Source organism: Oryctolagus cuniculus, chromosome 16 (assembly GCF_964237555.1).
Source record: "Oryctolagus cuniculus chromosome 16, mOryCun1.1, whole genome shotgun sequence".
Classification (NCBI taxonomy): Eukaryota; Metazoa; Chordata; class Mammalia; order Lagomorpha; family Leporidae; genus Oryctolagus; species Oryctolagus cuniculus.
Genome location: NC_091447.1, coordinates 8,967,339 through 8,985,607, shown reverse-complemented (window position 1 = coordinate 8,985,607; position 18,269 = coordinate 8,967,339). Strand labels below are relative to the sequence as shown.

The following is an 18,269-nucleotide window of genomic DNA, read 5'->3' as shown; positions in this document are numbered from 1 at the left end:
AGATAACGGATCTCCATCCACTGCAGCCATGTATGGGTATGAAGAGCAAACATCAGAAAAGCAGTGGCTTCTTGCTTGTTTCATTGAGTGTTCCTGCACCCTTGTTAGCTACTTCTCCCCAAGAAGAGGCTGGGAAATCTATAACCAGTGATAAATCTCTGATGAAGGAACCAGGAAGATGATACAAGGGGAGTCAACTGGCAATACAGGCACGGTGAAGAGTCTATGGGGAGGCCATTATTTCAGTGTGTGACGTTTCTCTAGCAATCGGTTAATCGGGGAGACAAAGTGGTTAGACCAAGGCTATGGACTGGAGTAGCAGAAGCCAAGAAGGCAATGAACAAATCCAGGATGCAAGCATGCTTGCAGTGGCGGTCCAGGCTGAGGGCCTGTAGAGGAAACACACAGACCCAGGGGTCTGGGAATCCCAAGGTTGGCTGAAGATGGGGAAAAGGACTGGGAGGTGGGAAGGAAAGGCTGAGATAACAAAAGGCAATTTCAAGTGGACAGAGGTAGGGCAGTTACAAGTGCTCAGTGTTTTCAGGCATGGCTGTATTTACGTGGAATGGAAAAACACGATGCAGAAGTTGGTGTGTAGGAGCTATGAACACGAGGCTGGAAGGATCACTGCCAAGGATGATGTCGGGAGATCACAATGGAAAGGAGGATCGTAGGAGACTAAAACCTCAGCCAGTCATCAAACCACAGAAGGAGATTTAGCGCCCATGTATAGCTTTACCTCCATCTGCAAAAAGGCCGTTTAGACATCACAGGAAAATAGTAACGGCAGACACTTAGTACTTTCTATGTCGCAGTTAAATAGAAAATTATTCTTAAATAAATTATTGTAGAAGTTTTGAATTGCAGCCTCTTTATTTGCCTTCATCCAGATTCCTTTAATGTTAATTTTTTATATAACCACGGGGTAGTGGGCAAAATCTGACACTTACCAATGGTACAACAATATCAGCTAAGCCAGACTTAAATCAGCCTACAGTAAGAAGCAAATTACATGACATGTACAATAGGGTGGAAAACCAAACCAGATTTCAGGAGATCAAAACTGTTTCAGACAGGAAGCAGAGAGGTAGTTTAATAAAGAAAAGGGATCAGGGTCAAGTAATGTTTTTTCCAGGGTGGAGGGCATACCTGCACACAGCACAGCCTGTGAGGAGACTCAACAAGGGAAGGGTAAAGCTCCATGCACCACAGTAAGAAATAAGTGCAGACCTTAGAATCCGGGCAACCTAACCTCTCCCCATACACCAGAGGTCAGGAGACTGAGAACAGCGGTGTTGCTGGGGTGAAGGAACACACTTAGGATGATGCTCTCAGTTCTAGTAGTAAAACTGGGACCTTACTCATCTGCTGACCGTGAGAGAGGGATCAGGCGTCACCAAGGCCCTGGACCAGTGTTTATTGAGCAGGCTTGATGAGATGGAACCAGTTGTACTGACAGAAACCATCTACCGGGGCTGGTGCTGTGGATAAAGCTGCCTTCTGCAACGCCGTCATCCCACTGGGGCACGGGTTTGAGTCCGTTGTTCCACTTCTGATCCAGCTCCCTGCTAATGGCAGGGAAAAGCAGCAGATGGCTCAAGTGCTTGGGCCCCTACTACCCATATGGGAGATCTGGAAGATGCTTCAGGCTCCCGGCTTCAGCCCGGTCCAGTCCCGACCACTGTGGCCACCTGGGGAGTGAACCAGGGGATGGACAATCTCGCTATTTCGCAGTCTCTCCCTCTCTCTCTCTAACTCTGATTTTTAAATAAATAAATAAATAATCTTAGAAAAGAATCCATCAACTGAATGCAAACAGTACTGGATTTTTTTCAAACAGTTAAGGCTGAGAATTTTATGTCATTCTTAGACCATTCTAAAATGTCTGGAATTAAGTTTGATGGCACTTGTAGCCTGGTTCTGAAAAATACCTAAGTGTAAAGGATAAATACAAAAAGGTTGTATGCATAATTGTTATGAGAATGAAAACTGTTTTCTCAGAATTTTTCTTTAATCAATTCTAATTGCAGAATTCCTGGTGAATCTTCATTCAACAATTAGGAATTTGGGGCAAGGGCTCTTGTATAAAATATTTATTAGAGAGGGCATCTGGGTTTGGGCAAGAATTTTTTGAATCCAATGACAAAATACAGCCAATAAAAGTTGTTTCAAGCCGGCGCCGTGGCTCAATAGGCTAATCCTCCACCTTGCGGCGCCGGCACACCGGGTTCTAGTCCCGGTTGGGGCGCCGGATTCTGTCCCGGTTGCCCCTCTTCCAGGCCAGCTCTCTGCTATGGCCAGGGAGTGCAGTGGAGGATGGCCCAGGTGCTTGGGCCCTGCACCCCATGGGAGACCAGGAAAAGCACCTGGCTCCTGGCTCCTGCCAGGATCAGCGCGGTGCGCCGGCTGCAGCGGCGGCCATTGGAGGGTGAACCAGCGGCAAAAGGAAGACCTTTCTCTCTCTGTCTCTCTCTCTCACTGTCCACTCTGCCTGTCAAAAAAAAAAAAAAAAAAAAAAAAAAAAAAAAAAAAGTTGTTTCAAATTTCTTCAGAAATATTTTCAAGAAGTTATTTACTAAAAACAGGACTCTCTATTTTTTCCTGAGATGTTAAAAATACTCCATTTGTAACACTGATAACATAGGGTTTAAAAGAACAGTCCAGAAGCATTTTAATTTCTGATGTTACTGAAAAGTCTGTATTTTTTTCTATTTAGGTAAAGGCCAAAACATTTAAGGTCAGAATTGGATAAGAAGTTTATGATAATGATTTGGAAAAATTAATAGCATCAAAATGTCCATACTATCCGAAGCAATTTACAGATTCAATGTGATCCCAATCAAAATACCAAGATTTCTTTCAGTTCCAGAATAAAATGACCTTAAAATTCATATGGAAACACAAGAAACTCTGAATAGCTAAAGCAATCTTAAACAACAAAAACAAAGCTGGAGACATCACAATACCAGATCTGAAGACGTACTACAGGGCAGTTATAATCAAAACACTGGGACAAAAATTGACACGTGGACCAATGGAACAGAGTAGAGACCACAGAAATTAATCCACACATATATAGCCAAGTAATCTTGGACAAATGAGCTAAAACCACTTCCTGGAGAAAGGACAGTCTCTTCAACAAGTGGTGTCAGGAAAACTGGATCTCTGTATGTAGAAGTATGAAATAAGATCCCTATCCCACCCCCTACACAAAAATTGACTCAGAATGGATCAAGGGTCTAAATCTAAGACTTGAAACTATCAAATTATTAGAGGAAAACCTAGGGGAAAACACTGAAAGACTCTGGCATAGGCACGGACTTTTTAGAAAAAAAACCCACAAGCACAGGCAATAAAAGCAAAAATAGACAAATTAGATTACATCAAGCCAAGAACCATCTGCAAAGCAAAGGAAACACTCAACGAAGTGAAGAGGCAACAGACAGAATGGGAGAAAATATTTGCAAACTATGCATCTGATAAAGGATTAATATCCAGAATACACAGGGAGCTCAAGAAACTCAACAACAAAATAAACAATCCAGTTTAGAAATGGGATAAGGATATGAACAAATATTTTTCAAACAATGAAACACAAAGGCCAACACATGGAAAGGTGCTCAGGGTCACTAGCTATCAGGGAAACTCAAACAAAAACCACAATGAGGGGCCACCCCATTGGTTAGAGTGGCTATTATCAAAAAAAAAAAAAAAAAAAAAAAAAGAAAAGAAAAGAAATTGCTGGCAAGGATGTGGAGAAAAAAGTACTGTAATACACTGTTGGTGGGAATGTAAACTAGTATACTCATTATGGAAGACAGTGTAGAGATTCCTCAGAAATCTAAAAAGAGACCTACCATATGACCCTGCCATCCCACTCCTGGGAATCTTCCTAAGGGAAATGAAATCAGCATATGAAAGAGTTAACTCTACCCCCATGTTTATAGCAGTTCAATTCACAATAGCTACAATATGGAATCAACTCAGAAGTCCATCAACTGATGACTAGATTAAAAAACCATGGCAAATATACATGATGGAATACTCAGCCATAAAAAAAATCAGAAGGAAATCCTATATTTTGAAACAATATGAATGCAATTGGAGACCATTATGCTTACTGAAATAAGCCAGTCCCCAAAAGACAAAAATCATGTTTTCTCTGATTTGTGGTAACTAATATATAAAGTAGAAAAAAATGTAATATACATGAGCAAAACTGACATTTTGGATTTGCTTATAGTTTATAGTGCTTGTCTATACTCCTGAGGAGCAGCTTTTCTACTTAGTACTTGTTTAGTTCTTTATTTAGTGGAGGATCAAGCTTGTGATTATAAAGTAAACTGAAAGTGTGTCACTGAAAAAATTAAAAGAAAAAAGAAAGAGCAAAGTTGGGAGAGTAGGAACCAGCGGGGAGGGAAGTGTGGGAAGCATCATTAACTTCTTAAAATTGCAGATATGACATACATGAAATTTGTTCCTTTCAGGTAAATAAAAGTTTATGAATTACTGACTTAGCCCTTTCTTAAATAATGTGGACTGCCTCCATATAACAGTTATAAACCTTTAATGTTAAGTGATCATTTCCTTTACGTAGACCAAAAGAAAGAACTTACATTAAAACATATTCTTACTTGGTGATTACTTTATTACCATATATACTGTTATATACAATGTTGATAATAAAGAGACTATAAATCATATTTTAAACAACAATCTATGCATGGCATATGTAAGCAGTAACATTTTTGAAGGAAAAGAGCAAAGCCATGAAAACATTTATCTACAGTTTAGTAATACTGAACACACGAGTCCGTGCATAGCTCTGAGGGCTGGCTTTGTAACACACTGGAAAGCTGGCGAATCTCCCAGGTTGAGGAAGAGTCCACACTAAACATATCACACACACCCTTAGACATGCACGTCACCTGCAAGCAAAGCCCTCTGCAGTGGGCCACAAAGCCTTCTTGGTTTGGCACTTAGCAATACAGACAAAGGTATATTTGGTTTAACATGATTTTATTATTCTGAGATAAATTTTACTTAAGTAGGTAAAAATATACAATATTGCTTTAAAAACTTTTAGTTTTAGAAGTGTATAATGGTCATCAGAGTCACAATTTTAAAAGCCTTATGTTTTCCACTGCACAATGCGTCTGCTACCATGTGGAAAGACCAACACAAGTGGCTATGCAAAGGCTCTTAATGACAGGTTTAAATGCAGAAAGAGAATAGTAATCACAACCATGGGTTGAAATCCCTAGTGACACCTCAAGCTGGAAACAAATTAGGAAATGCTTTAGGCAGATTTCTTTTTCAACACTTACACTGAGTCTACAGATTCAGAATTTTGACTAAAATTGCATGGAACTGAGAGATTTTTCTCTGAAGCCACTTTTATGTACATTAAATTTACTTATAAATGAAAAATGTTATAGTTGAACACTGCATCTCAGTTTGGGATTCCATCAGTTTTTAAGTAATCTATGTAATGTGTGTCTAAGTCCTTTGGATGCCTTTATTTAAGTAAAAAATGACAGATGGTGACATATTTTCTTTTTAATAATTTGAGATCAGAAAAGTTGCTAGAGTGCGGAATCTATTTGTAATAAAGGTCTTTATATCATAAAGACATAACGTTTGAAGGTAAAAAACTACGTGGTTGTCTTTTTCTTAATAGTAACTTAAAAGCAGTTTAGTTCATTATATGATTTCTTAAAAAAGACACACTGATAAAATGCGTGAAACTAAAACAAATTATTTATGTGCCTATATAAGGTTTGGCCCTATTTTTAAATGAACGATTGGAAATATTTTACAACTAATTTTGTTCATTTTATCTGTACAATGCACCATCCATTTCACTCATTACAATACTTTGCATCAAACATTGCTATCTTCAATCTTAACATTCCTCAAATGAGGAAAAACAAAGTTTCCACTGTTTTAAGAAGTGAAATTTATAAAGTCAACATAACATTTAATGACTACAGATCTAAAACAGTTTTCAAAGATAATTTAAACACATTGAAATGAGTGCTTTGCTTAATTTAATTACAAACTAACATGTGCTGCTTCTTTTCAACATAATTTTATAATACACATGGTTGCATTTAACAGCAGACTTTTTACACTGCAACATACAACCACCATCATGGAGATTTCAAGAAAGGCATACAGCGGAGTGCGTATCTCTTTTTCTGAAATCATCCTTGACATTAAGTGCTACAGCTTTAAACTTTATATAGATAAGAAATAACTTGGGAAGATGTTTTACTTTCAAATGTTTCCAACATAAGGCACATAGCAACAGTTACAGTCTAGAAGCAACTAGGTTATATAATAAATAATTATCTTTTCAATCATTATTTGTCCTTTACCTGAAAAAAGTGGGTGAGTAGTGCAGTTAAAATAGGTTTGAATTAATAAAAACAATTGGATTTAGGAAATACAAATATATCTGGGTGCAGAGAGAATGCTAGTAATTTAAACAAGAAAAAGACTATTTTATATAAAATATACATCCTACAGTGTTACAGGTAGAAAGAAATGTGAGGCACTTAGAGTAACAGTGAAAGAGGAGAGCACTGAGATTATTTTCTTCTTATAAAAGCACCAAACCACTTATTTTAACATCTGACACAAAAGCAGAGGCTAAAATGATAGAGAAATGGGTTTATTTTGTAACTTTGTATTTGGTGTACTAACAATAAAGAAGATGGAAACGTCAAAGTTTTTCATTGTTATCCTGAAAGGATAATTCAAAGAAAGTTTTCAAATTTAAGTCTTTAAATCCCCTGAACAAGTCTGCATGCTTGTGGTGCTCAGAGCCATGTAACATATAGATGGTATCTCACGATTCCATGGTTGCACACATTCCATCTGAATGACTATAGCATATGAAATGCCAGCATTATTTCTAAGACTCCTTTTCTGAAAACAGAAATTAAAACTTGGCTTAGAGTAACGGTGCATGCGCCGAAGCCTCCAGGTGAACCTGCTGTCCAGCACTGACGGTTTAATACTCTGTAATCCTTCACAAGTGACTTCAGTGCAGAAAACCAAGGTGAACGCTGGGCTTGGAATCACAGCAGTCGGCCGGATGCCAGGTCAGGGAAGGGTCTGGCTTCGGACGGATGGTGCAGCGGCGGGAGGTGTGTGCTGGCCACAGTGTTATTTATGTCATGCAGGTCAGCTGGGTATGTCTCATTTAACATGCCCCCGTTCGGAAACTGAAGACGAAAATAGCAATGAAGTTTATTTGAATAATCCTCCAGATATTTTAAGCCATTAGAAAACATAGTGAGATGTGTTGCAAAGATCTTAGTTCTGCATATTGTTAAACTTCACATTGGTTTACTACCAAACTTTAACTCTTCCATTTGGTGACGACATCCTGATTACATATTATCCATTACATGCACTTATAAACTTTTGGTTTTTCTGCTAGTGTAACAAGACATTTTGAGCTTGGTACAGGTGAGTGACACAACTGCCTCTTTTCAGACTGCCTTTGTGTCGGTCAGGAAAGGACAGCTCCACGAGAGCCACTCCTGAGTCACAAACACGCTTGGCCACAGGTGGGTTTGCTTTGAGCAGACTGCTCCCAGTCAAGTGCTTGGCTCAGTGACCTTGCCTGCAGATGACCTGGGCTTTTCCAACAAGGCCAGTTCTGAGTTTCTAAAGGTTGATTGGCATTTCTAAAATAGTATACCATGAGTATGATTTCTTTAATTTCTTATCTATAAGAACTGCCAATCAATGAATACTACTAAAAGCATCATTCTACTTTGAGTCCAATTAACAAAAGAAAATATTCGTTTTTGTTTTCCTACACTGAAATTAGCTTGGTTTCTATAATGCTATTGGGAAGGGAAGGGAAGGGAAGGGAAGGGAAGGGAAGGGAAGGGAAGGGCAGGGGAAGAAGGGGAAGAAGGGGAAGAAGGGGAAGAAGGGGAAGAAGAAAAAGAAAAGAAAAGAGAAAATAAAAGAAAAGGCAAAGAGAAATAGAAATTAAAGGAAGGAAGGAAAGAGGGAGGGAGGGAGGGAGGGAGGGAGGCAGGGAGGGAGGACAAACAGCCTGGAAATACATAGTTCTGTAGAATGTTACAGATTACAGAGCCTTCACATTTTTGTATATGATACCAAAAGTTGTGAAAACTTTCAAGCAGATTGAATTGCAGCTTTGTCAAGTACAAGGTAATATTATTTCCCCAGGTAATAGCGGGTTTTAAATGAATTTTTCTCATCCCATATAACAGAAGAAAAGCAAGACAGTCTCTTTAAATATATTGTATGGGGCAGTGCTGTCCATTAGAAATATAATGTGAGGCCCAAAACTTCAATTTTTCAAATAATCACGTAAAATAGTAATAAAAAATAGTAATAAAAAATAAAAAAGAAGTTAATTTTAATGTTTTACTTAAGCTAATATATCAAACTTTATCATTTCAACATGAAATCAACATTCTGCACTGCTTTTACAAGCCAAATCTCCAAAACGGGGTGTTTACTTCATGGTGACAGCACATCTCCTTTCAGACTAGCCACACTTCAAGTGCCCAACAGACACAGGTAACAAGTGGCACCATGGAGGAAAATGCATGCTGCAGAATTAGTATTTTGTTATTCACAGAAAAGCATAAAAAGCAGTGTGTGTGTGTGTGGGGGGGGGAACTCAAGTGATGCTGACGCACTATTTAAAATGTAATTTCACATCACTCACTTCTGCACAATTCATCTTACTCAAGAATGAAATATGATTAGGTCACAACAACGTTGTCAGACAGACTGTAATTGACTATTAAATTTTAATATAATCAAAGGATGATCAGAACGCATCATCATTTTCTATTAACAAAGCTCATATTCAATCAGACAAACCAAATGCATGACAGAAAGCCAGAAAAAAAAATCAGGGATAAAGATTCAAGTCACATTTGCAAATTCCTATAATACACAGAGGTCAGTGAACTTAACTGTAGTCAAGATATTCTTTGAAGCTAAACAAATATGTTTTAAAATGAACTGTGTATTTTCTGATAAAGTACAAGTGCAAACAATATATTCCCCGGTGGCCACAGAAAGCAGCTGGGATCATTATGTTACATTATCTTTTTTTTTTTTAATGATCACTTCTGGATTTAAAGTGTACTTGCTGCTAGCAGAGTTCTGAGGACATATTTAAACAATGCAAATACAGTATCAAGCCAGCCAGCAGGGTTACACCATTGAAGAGTGAAATTTTCAAGTCTGAGATCTTAAAAAGCTCTATGTTTTGAAACACTCAAGACAAATTCTCTATTTAAACCCATTTTTAACTAATTTCACCAAGTAATTTAGGACACATTCATTTTGCATTAGCCCTTGCCGTCTTTCTTTCAAGATTCAGGTAAATAGCATGTTTTAGAAAAAGTACAGGCTTATAAAAATCGTAGTCACACATATAATTAGAAACCCTATCTCCATGAACACTACTGAAAATAGATGAAAATCGGCCACTGAGATGAAATATTTATAACTCAGGTCTATTTATTTACAAGGTAAGAAGAATCACGAGAGGGTTTACTGGGTTCAAAATCACTCACCTTGTTTAAAAATGCCTCTGGGCCTGGCACTGGTGGCTCGCACTGCATCTGACCCATGAGGGTGTGTGCAGGTCCCGGCTGGCACTGATACATCGACACGGCCCCAGCATAACACGTCTGAGGAGCCACCATGGCTGACTGTGGGTTCCCTCCATGTGTCTGTCTGTCAGGAACTTGTAAACAAGGGACAAAATCTTCTAGATTAGAGGTACTAGGGTATGGAGATGAGTCAAAATTCCCCATAGCGAAATCCAACTGTGTACACCTGGAATGCTGTGGTGCTACAGTCTGATTACAAGGAGTAAAGTTCTGTGTATAAGGCATCGTATTCATCGCCGCCGTGTAGGGAAACGCTTGATCAGCCGTGTGGAAGTCCGTGAAGACGCTGTATGGCTGGAGGTCTTGCTGAGGCTCACTGAAAGGCACCGGCTGGTTAGCGCTCCAGTTGGCAAACATGCTGTTAACTTGCATGTGCTCCATCTTCTGACACAGCTGTTGCTGTGGCTCCACTGTCGCCTGCTCCGAGCGGCACGGAGGCTGCTGCGGCGGTCCGAGCTGCAGGCGTTCCTGCACCATACAGCTGGAGTTCAGTGCTGTGGCTGGCTGAGGCTGGTAACCTGGACTCCCGAAGGGGGACTTGTTTAAAGAATCCTGGACATAAGTCAGGATTTCATCTGTTATGTCAATGTCTCTGAAGTCAACCTCACCAGAAAAGTCAGCCCCGAAAAACTCCTCATTCTGCATGTTTTTGATATCTTCAAAATCTACACCGAGGTTTTTCATAATGTTGTACAAGTCACAGTTTTTATTATCTGGAAAGAGCACCGTCTGATCTCCGGAGAACGCTGGGCTCACTTCCTGAGACTGACCGATCTGCTCGTGTTTGAGGACACTGCCACCGGCCACCGACGCAACGTTCTCTGGCCAGTTACTGCACTCATTCAGAGACTCAGTAAAAAAGTTTCTTTCAAAAGGTGCGTTACTCGAAGGAGGATAGAGGTAAATAGACTCATCCTGCTGCATCAGGGCACTCAGGAGGGAACTGGGATGGACAGAATCCTTACTTGGAGTTGGTTTGGTGGCAGAGTCCTTCCCACAAGTGCCACTTTTAGGCCTTATTGGCAGGGGGTCCATGATGGGCGGGAAGGGGCTGGTCATCTCGTACAACACAGCTTCTCCAGTGGTGAACATAAAAGGCAACTTCGTGTTTCGTTTTAGTAAATGCTCTCTTCCTTCTTCATCTCTAAAATTGGGTACAAGAAAGTCTGTATATGTTAGCAGAAGTCCATCACAAATATCTTAAAATATTAAAAAAAAAAAGAGCAAGAAAAATACGCTGCAAGTGAGTTGACAACATAGAAGACAGATTTTATTTTGCCCCAAATCATTCTCATGGTTAGTGCTAGAAAACTTTTTTTAGACAAACACATTTAAATGATTTAGGGGAGGGCACGTGGTGCAGTGGGTAAGAGGCAACATAGGGCACCCATATCCCACTTGCATGCCTGGGTGCAAGTCCCTACTCCACAGCTCTCCCCTCTCAATTCCACCTCCTGCACCTCCAAGAGGCAGCAGACCATGGCTTTAAGGACTTGGGTTCCTGACACCCATGTTGGAGACTTGGATGGAATTTCCAGCTCCTAGCCTCTGTGTGGCCCAGTCTTGGCTGTTGAAGGCATCTGGGGATTGAACTAGTGAAAAGAAGATCTCTCTTCCTCTCTATTTATCTCTGTCTCTCTACCTTTCAAATCCATAAAAATAAGTAAATAAAATTTTTAAAATGATTTAGAGCTTTTTTCCCCCTCAAAACTTGGTATAGTAGGTGATTTCAAGCTCAGGTGATATTCTCCAGAGAAATAAATTTGTATGGAATAAAAATTAAATATAAAAACAAATGATAAGGATTTAGGTTAAATTTATTCCTACATACTTTATTTTTTGTGGCTATTTTGAATGGGATCCCTTTCTTCATCTGTCTCTCAGGGAGTTCATCATTAGCATAAAGAAAAGGAATCTGAGTAGAAGAGCCATGTCTAAGAAGAACACTTCCTGAGGAGCTCACAGGAGAAGACTGGTGTGACTGGCAGTGTGTCAGCTGAAACCCTGCAGCCTTGCAAAAGATGTCATAAACCAAATTAAGGCATGGGGAAAACATCTGGGACATATGTGTATATTTATAATTTATAATTAGATATATGTATATATTTAAATTTCATATCCATAGTAGATATGAACAGAGCTCCAGTAGGTCTAAGAGAGAGCCAAAACACTCAACAGAAGACAAATTATACTAACTGGCAATTCATTAAAAAAAAGATATATCATAAAGAGATAAAGAAATGCCCTGAATCATTAAGAAAATGAAAACAACTAACTTCTCTTAGGAATTGACAGAGCAACCATACACCACAAACCAATGCAGAATACTCACAATACAATTAACCAACTAGAGAGTGACATGGAAAAAACACCAAACTCCTTAACAACAGAACATACATTCTTGACCAGAGCACATGGGATATTTCATTAACACTGACTGTACGCTATGTCATAAAATAAGCCACCCTGAGTTTTAGAGGACCGAAATCCTTCTCAGAGAATGCTTCTGACATCATGGAATCATGCTAAATGTTAATTACTTAAAACAACCAGAAAAGTCCCCTAACTCTAAAACAGATAATACCATATTTAAGAAGCTTGTGAATAAAAAATAAATAAAAAAGAAATTTTGCCAATATTGTGAATGGTAAAAATAAGACACATCAAACAGGAGGACCTTGGTTAAAACTGTACTTAAAAGAAAATTTATATGTGTGTGCATATATTTATATGTCTAAATATATATTAAAATAGAAAAAGTTGGAAAAAATAGCCAACTGTAGCCAAGAAAGTGGAAGGTATGAAATAATGAGCAAATATAAAACACAAAGGTAAAATAGCAAAAATGAACAAACTACAAGTGGAACTGTAGAAGAGATGATGAGATCCCAGCAAGAGTGAGCAGGGGAAAGGGCACCGCTCTGTGCAGGTACACACACAGCCGTACACCTGCCTACCTCCACAGTACACACACACAGGTACATACATCACCAGGCTCATGGGTTGGAACACTCAGTATTACCAAGGAGTTCATTCTCTCTAGTGACCTATACTTTCAAGGAAATTCCATTCAAAGTCCCAACAGATTTTCTAATGGGAATTATCGTTGATTTCTAAAATACATATGGAAGCATAACAGGGGAAGAAGAGGCAAGGCAATCTTGAAGAACAAGGGCTAAGCAAACAAAATGAAGACATGCACTCAGATATCAAACCTGAAAATACAGTAATTAAGACAACGTGATGGTACAAAACAGCCAACTTCAAAAAAGTCCAGAAAACAGAACTGCTGCACAATTCCTTGATCAAAATCCTTTGCAGTGGAGTAAAGGACAGCCTTTTCATAAAGTGTCTTTTAAATAAATCTGACTGGCCAATTAGATATACATAAAAGGGGAAAAAAAGGAAAAACCAACCTTGCTCTCCTCTTAAGCCATATTCAAAAATTAGTTGGCCAGAGTGGGAGAAGATATTTGCACTGCAAACACTTGACAAAGGACTCACTTCCAGAGTGTGTAGAAATTCCTCCCAAATCCCTGCTGGGCTTGGTGAACATCGCGATCCCAACAAAGCATGGTAACTTTCCTACTTTTTTTACAGATGGCACCAGCTTTTCACCTTGGAGTTTTCTTTGATTGTTCTCTTAGCCCTCCCTGTTTGGCTGCACTAAGTCTGCCAATCCCAACCACTCAATGGTCTCACCAAAGTCCTCTTCTTCCTGCACATACTCACATTAGTGTACTTCAGTTTTACCTGTCAGACTCAATTCTCTTAGAATGACTTTTGAGTTTTCACGTAAGAGGACCTGTGAACCAAATGTCATTACAATAAAAAATGAAAATAGGAAACATTCTGAGTCTTTGTGCTTACGTTAGAGGTCTTTGAGTTGCAATGATAAAATCTGGTCTTCCATTCTTATAAATAAAGCGTGCATTAGACTGGACCCAAGCCCATCGATTATCTTTTGTAAGAAGCCTGAAAACTGCTAGGCCACTTTCTCCAGTCTTAATCACTAAAAAAAAAAAAAAAAAAAGAACAGAAAAAAGTTAAAAAATTAAATGATCAAACTCCTAATAAACATATTAAAGAACATCCCGGAAAGTCTCTCTGACATATTTCTGGATGCATCTATGACCAAAGAAGTTACTATCTTGACAACATTTTTCATTTTTTTAAAGATGTATTTATCTGTTTGAAAGGCAGAGTTATAGAGAGGCAGAAGCAGAGGCAGAGGCAGAGGCGGGGTGGGGGTCTTCTATCTGCTGGTTCACTCTCCAGATGGCCGCAATAGACGGAACTACAGCAATCTGAAGCTAGGAGCCCGGAACTTTTCGGGTCTCCAATGTGGGAGCAGGAGCCCAAGGACCGGAGCCATCTTCTACCTTTCCCAGGCCATAGCAGAGAGCTGGATAGGAAGTGGGGCAGGCAGGACTCAAACCGGCACCCATATGGGATGCCAGCACTGCAGGCAGTGGCTTTACCTGCTATGCTACAGCACCAGCCCCTATCTTGACAACTTTTAAATACAATATATTGAAAGAAATGAAAGCAGTTCTGCAGGTTTTTTTTCCTATTGCATACTAAAATTTATTATTTAAAATGTTGGAGGTAACACATGGAAGTAAAGATAAAAACTATTTTCATTTTAAAAATAGCATGTTCCTCTACAGCTCAGTACTTCACGATTTTAAAGCTTAAATCTATATTAATCTACCCTTATAAAGAATAATGACACTATTCAAAAAATCCCTGAGTAAAATTTCAATGACCAAAATGGTCACTTTTGTAGTAATTCACCTATTATATTCTTGTGTGGCAGCTGTAAGGCAGACAATGAATAAAGAGTGTCATTCTGAAGAAGTTTGTCCAAACAGTTTCATTCAACACACACTATGAGTGACGCCTTGGAACAGACATTAGAGTCCTGACATGTTTGTGGGGAACACCAACTTACTCCGTATGTGGGACTCGGCACAGTACAGCATATCAGCAGCATGGATGAACTGATACCCCGACCCTCTCATGCACAGCTCTGCCTCTGTGTAGCCCAAGACGATCTGCCCTCTGGTGAACAACAGGGTAAAAGAAGAAGAAATGAAAATCGAATACAAAAAAGTATCCAAAAATTCATTAATTATGTTGTTTTCTATATTATGTTTTGCTTGACCAAATTCAGAATTTCATATAACAAGGTGCAAAAAAATCAACCACAACTATCTAAACTGTTCTCTTTTGCTCAGTTTTTGCTTATTTTCTTCTCCTGAATACAACCATAAAATTTAGAAGAACTATCAAAGCAGTTTGTGTAGGCAAAACAAGACCTTGAATAAAAATCTAGAATGCTTATACTTCATCTTTTAGTGACGAGGATTTTCAAATTACATCTCAAATTCCCACATTAGAAAGCAGAAAAACATTGATCTGTTTTTATATGATATGAATGTTTACCATCAGATTCTATCACATAATGTTCTGAAAGCTACTAAATTTCTAGGGCTATAAATAGTATTTGTAAAATTTAAAATGTAAATTAAACCAATAATAACTGTAATCAGAATAATAAACCTTACTAATAGAAGTCCATCACCATCACCTTTTGTGGCAAGTGTTCTAAACAATTACAAAATAACAAAATAATTTGTGGGCCTGAGAAAATATCTTACTTTAAAAGGATGCACTGAAAGAACATGCAAGCAAATAGCTAATATAATAAACAATATTATAATCTACATTATATGCTTTATATGCTAAGGGAGACTTATTGAAATAAAATGTACTTTGATGAAATAAAAGTGAAAACTTTCACTTACTTAGCATCACAGCCAGTAGGTGTGAAGTCTAGTTTGTGTTTGGTTCTGAAGATGAAATTTTTGGTTCTGATTTCAAGGATGGATGGTGGTTGAAGGGGAGTAGCTATTGCAAACAAAGCCAGCTGGGGTGGAAGTAGTGATCCATCCTTCCCTTTTTTGTTCTGTCCATGAAGAAACTTCAGCCTCCCCTGGAAATTCATTGCCTTAAAAGCACACACACACACACACAAACATTCACTAAAATTGAAAGGCTGCATGGTGGCTGTTCTGGGGGTTCCTGATTAACTCCATAGAAGTTACTAAGACTGAGAACTGCTACTCTGATTCCTGTCTCCATAGGAAGTCCACTAAAATGATTCCAAAGCTTAGTGTGAGCAATGTCCTAAAAGTGCCGAGAAGTGAACTTCTCTTTGCTTCCAATGGTCCTCACAGGACTACTGTAATCATTTTCTGAGCATTTTCCTCATCTCTTTTACTCAGCATAGCCCCTTGTATACTAGGCACTCAATATGCATTTCCCACTGAGTAAATGAACAGTGATGAAGTCATCACTTATGTATTAATTTTCAAGTTTACATGAACTATGTGGAACATGATATTTCCTACAAGAAAAAAAATACAGCTTTATTAAAACACTAAAATCAGTCATTATGAACTCATATAAAGAATACAGAGCTCTACTAGAACAAAAATAATTTTTTTAGGAAACAGAGGAAATGAAGACATTTTAAACATGCTCAATTTGTTTCACTAAAACAATATCAGCCAGATAAAGGGATGAGTCTGACCCCAATCTCAGAGTAGCACAAGGAAGAAAAGATCCTACTACATGCAGAAATTCATCCCAAGGATTCACAGTGTTGATCTTGAACATCAGTGCCAGGAAAACTACCATCAAGCACAATTCTAACTCTGAGTTGCCACAACTATCTTCAGAAATAAACAACAAAAATCATTGAGTGGAAATGCTGAATGTAAAATTTGGTTCTGCTTTAATTGCCTGAGAATTCATCCAAAGAATGGGCAGTCTGTGTTACAAGTTCTCCTGTACTCACTGGAGTGAGTGGGCCCAAGCACACAATCAAGAGAACAGGTACCTCCACTCAGAACACCCCACTTGAGCTCCTGGTGTCACCCCAGCAGGTGTTCAGCCTGTGCAATAAGACAGAGCATCTCCTATCACATGAAGACTCTGCAGTCATGAATATATAATCATCTTTCCAGACATGTAGAAAAGGTCACAATTTTTCCCAGCTAACAGGCCTTAAATTACAAAATAGCATACATTCTCCTATTAAAAGAAGGCTAGACAATGCTCTATTTTCATCCTAAAGAGTCCTAAAATTAGTCAAAATATAAGGTTCCATTTTATTTCAGTCTTTATTATGGCCCTAAAGGAAAGGATTTTCTGAATTTTGGGAGACACTCAAAATCTGAACTAACGATTTTATGAAGCGACTTGATTTTATAAAATCGATGGATTAAAAAAAAAAAAAACAGAACTCGAATACAATCAAAGAAAGCTGGCTTCACTGGCCTTTTTTTGTTATATCCTCATAGTGAGAGTTAGTGTCCTAAGATTTTGCAGCTTACCAGGAAGCCTGATGAGTTATCCAGTAGGCACCTCAATCGGCATATGAAACACCTTTCCATGAAGGAAGAGTTTTCTGGAGGAAGCTGGTCTGGGTTATAATATACTGGCTGTGGAAGACCATGAGTTTCTGTAGAAATAAAAACAACACAAATATACCTTCCATTTTGCTTAAAATGCAGGCTAATTTCTGAAAAAAAAATCTATATCCTGAAAATTTTAAATAATTTTCAAATATGATCCAAAAAGACAAAAAATTTAGTTGTCTTCATAAGCACAGAACTTGACTTAGTTTCTGTCTTTATTGAGCCATCACTGTCATATTTTCTACCATCTTTTGGTTTGCTTAATACTTTCACAGGTTTCTGTACTTTTCTGGGAAAAGCCTTCTTATACTCGCACATGATAGTTTGCTTTCTGACACGCACTCCAGGATCAATCTTCTACAGTCCTTCCATGTTTCACGAGGTTAGCAGTTCCTTCTGTAATACTGAGTATGCCATCGCTCCCTCACCACCAGCTCTCAACTCAAAACAACGTATTAGCGTGTTAGGCTCTTTGTGACCTGGCTACAGACTCATGTCTTTCCACTTTTCCTCATTTCAGCACGGAGTTCTATGCCCTGAAGAGCCCAGGCTTCCTTTCACGGAACCCATCCACACAGTCACACTATCTTTTGGTAAATGTTCTTACCATCGGCTCCTTGTCCAGGGTCTGTGCACTGTGAAGGGTTTAATGCCCAGTGTAGCTGACGCTGGAATTCAGCTCGGTCCTCGGTATGGATAAGTTCATACACACTCTGATGTATAACATCAGACTAAAGAAAAAAGATACAAGGAAATAAAACAAAACTACTGATGAAAAAACACATGGATAACTAAAATCATTTCAGAACCTATCTGGATTAGTGGGTGCTGGTTAGTGGTGATGAATGCAAATCGAATGACTGCAAAAGCTGCCCAGTCACCCACGACTGGGAAAGCCACCATGAATGTTTCAGATTATAACTGATCAGCAAGCTACTCGCCACCACTTCCCAACATGAATGCTCTTGCTCCACAGCCACGCTCCGCATTCCTTACTGTACTGTATTAAGATCTAGTTACGTTCCTTGTCCATTTATTGTTGAAATCCTACCTCTTCCATGAATCCCTCCCTGAAAATCCAGTCCTCTATGACTTC

General features: G+C 38.7%; 1 protein-coding gene across 1 annotated transcript in view; it reads right to left on the bottom strand.

The window, feature by feature from the left end:
• Positions 1-6,439: 6,439 nt before the first annotated feature.
• Positions 6,440-18,269, bottom strand: part of AHR (aryl hydrocarbon receptor) — a 45,869-nt gene continuing 34,039 nt past the window's right edge. The window contains 7 exon segments of the mRNA NM_001082205.1: positions 6,440-7,232; positions 9,588-10,830; positions 13,557-13,698; positions 14,641-14,750; positions 15,497-15,699; positions 17,090-17,217; positions 17,781-17,904. Coding sequence (NP_001075674.1) covers positions 7,086-7,232; positions 9,588-10,830; positions 13,557-13,698; positions 14,641-14,750; positions 15,497-15,699; positions 17,090-17,217; positions 17,781-17,904 — 2,097 coding nt within the window. The 3' untranslated portion in view covers positions 6,440-7,085.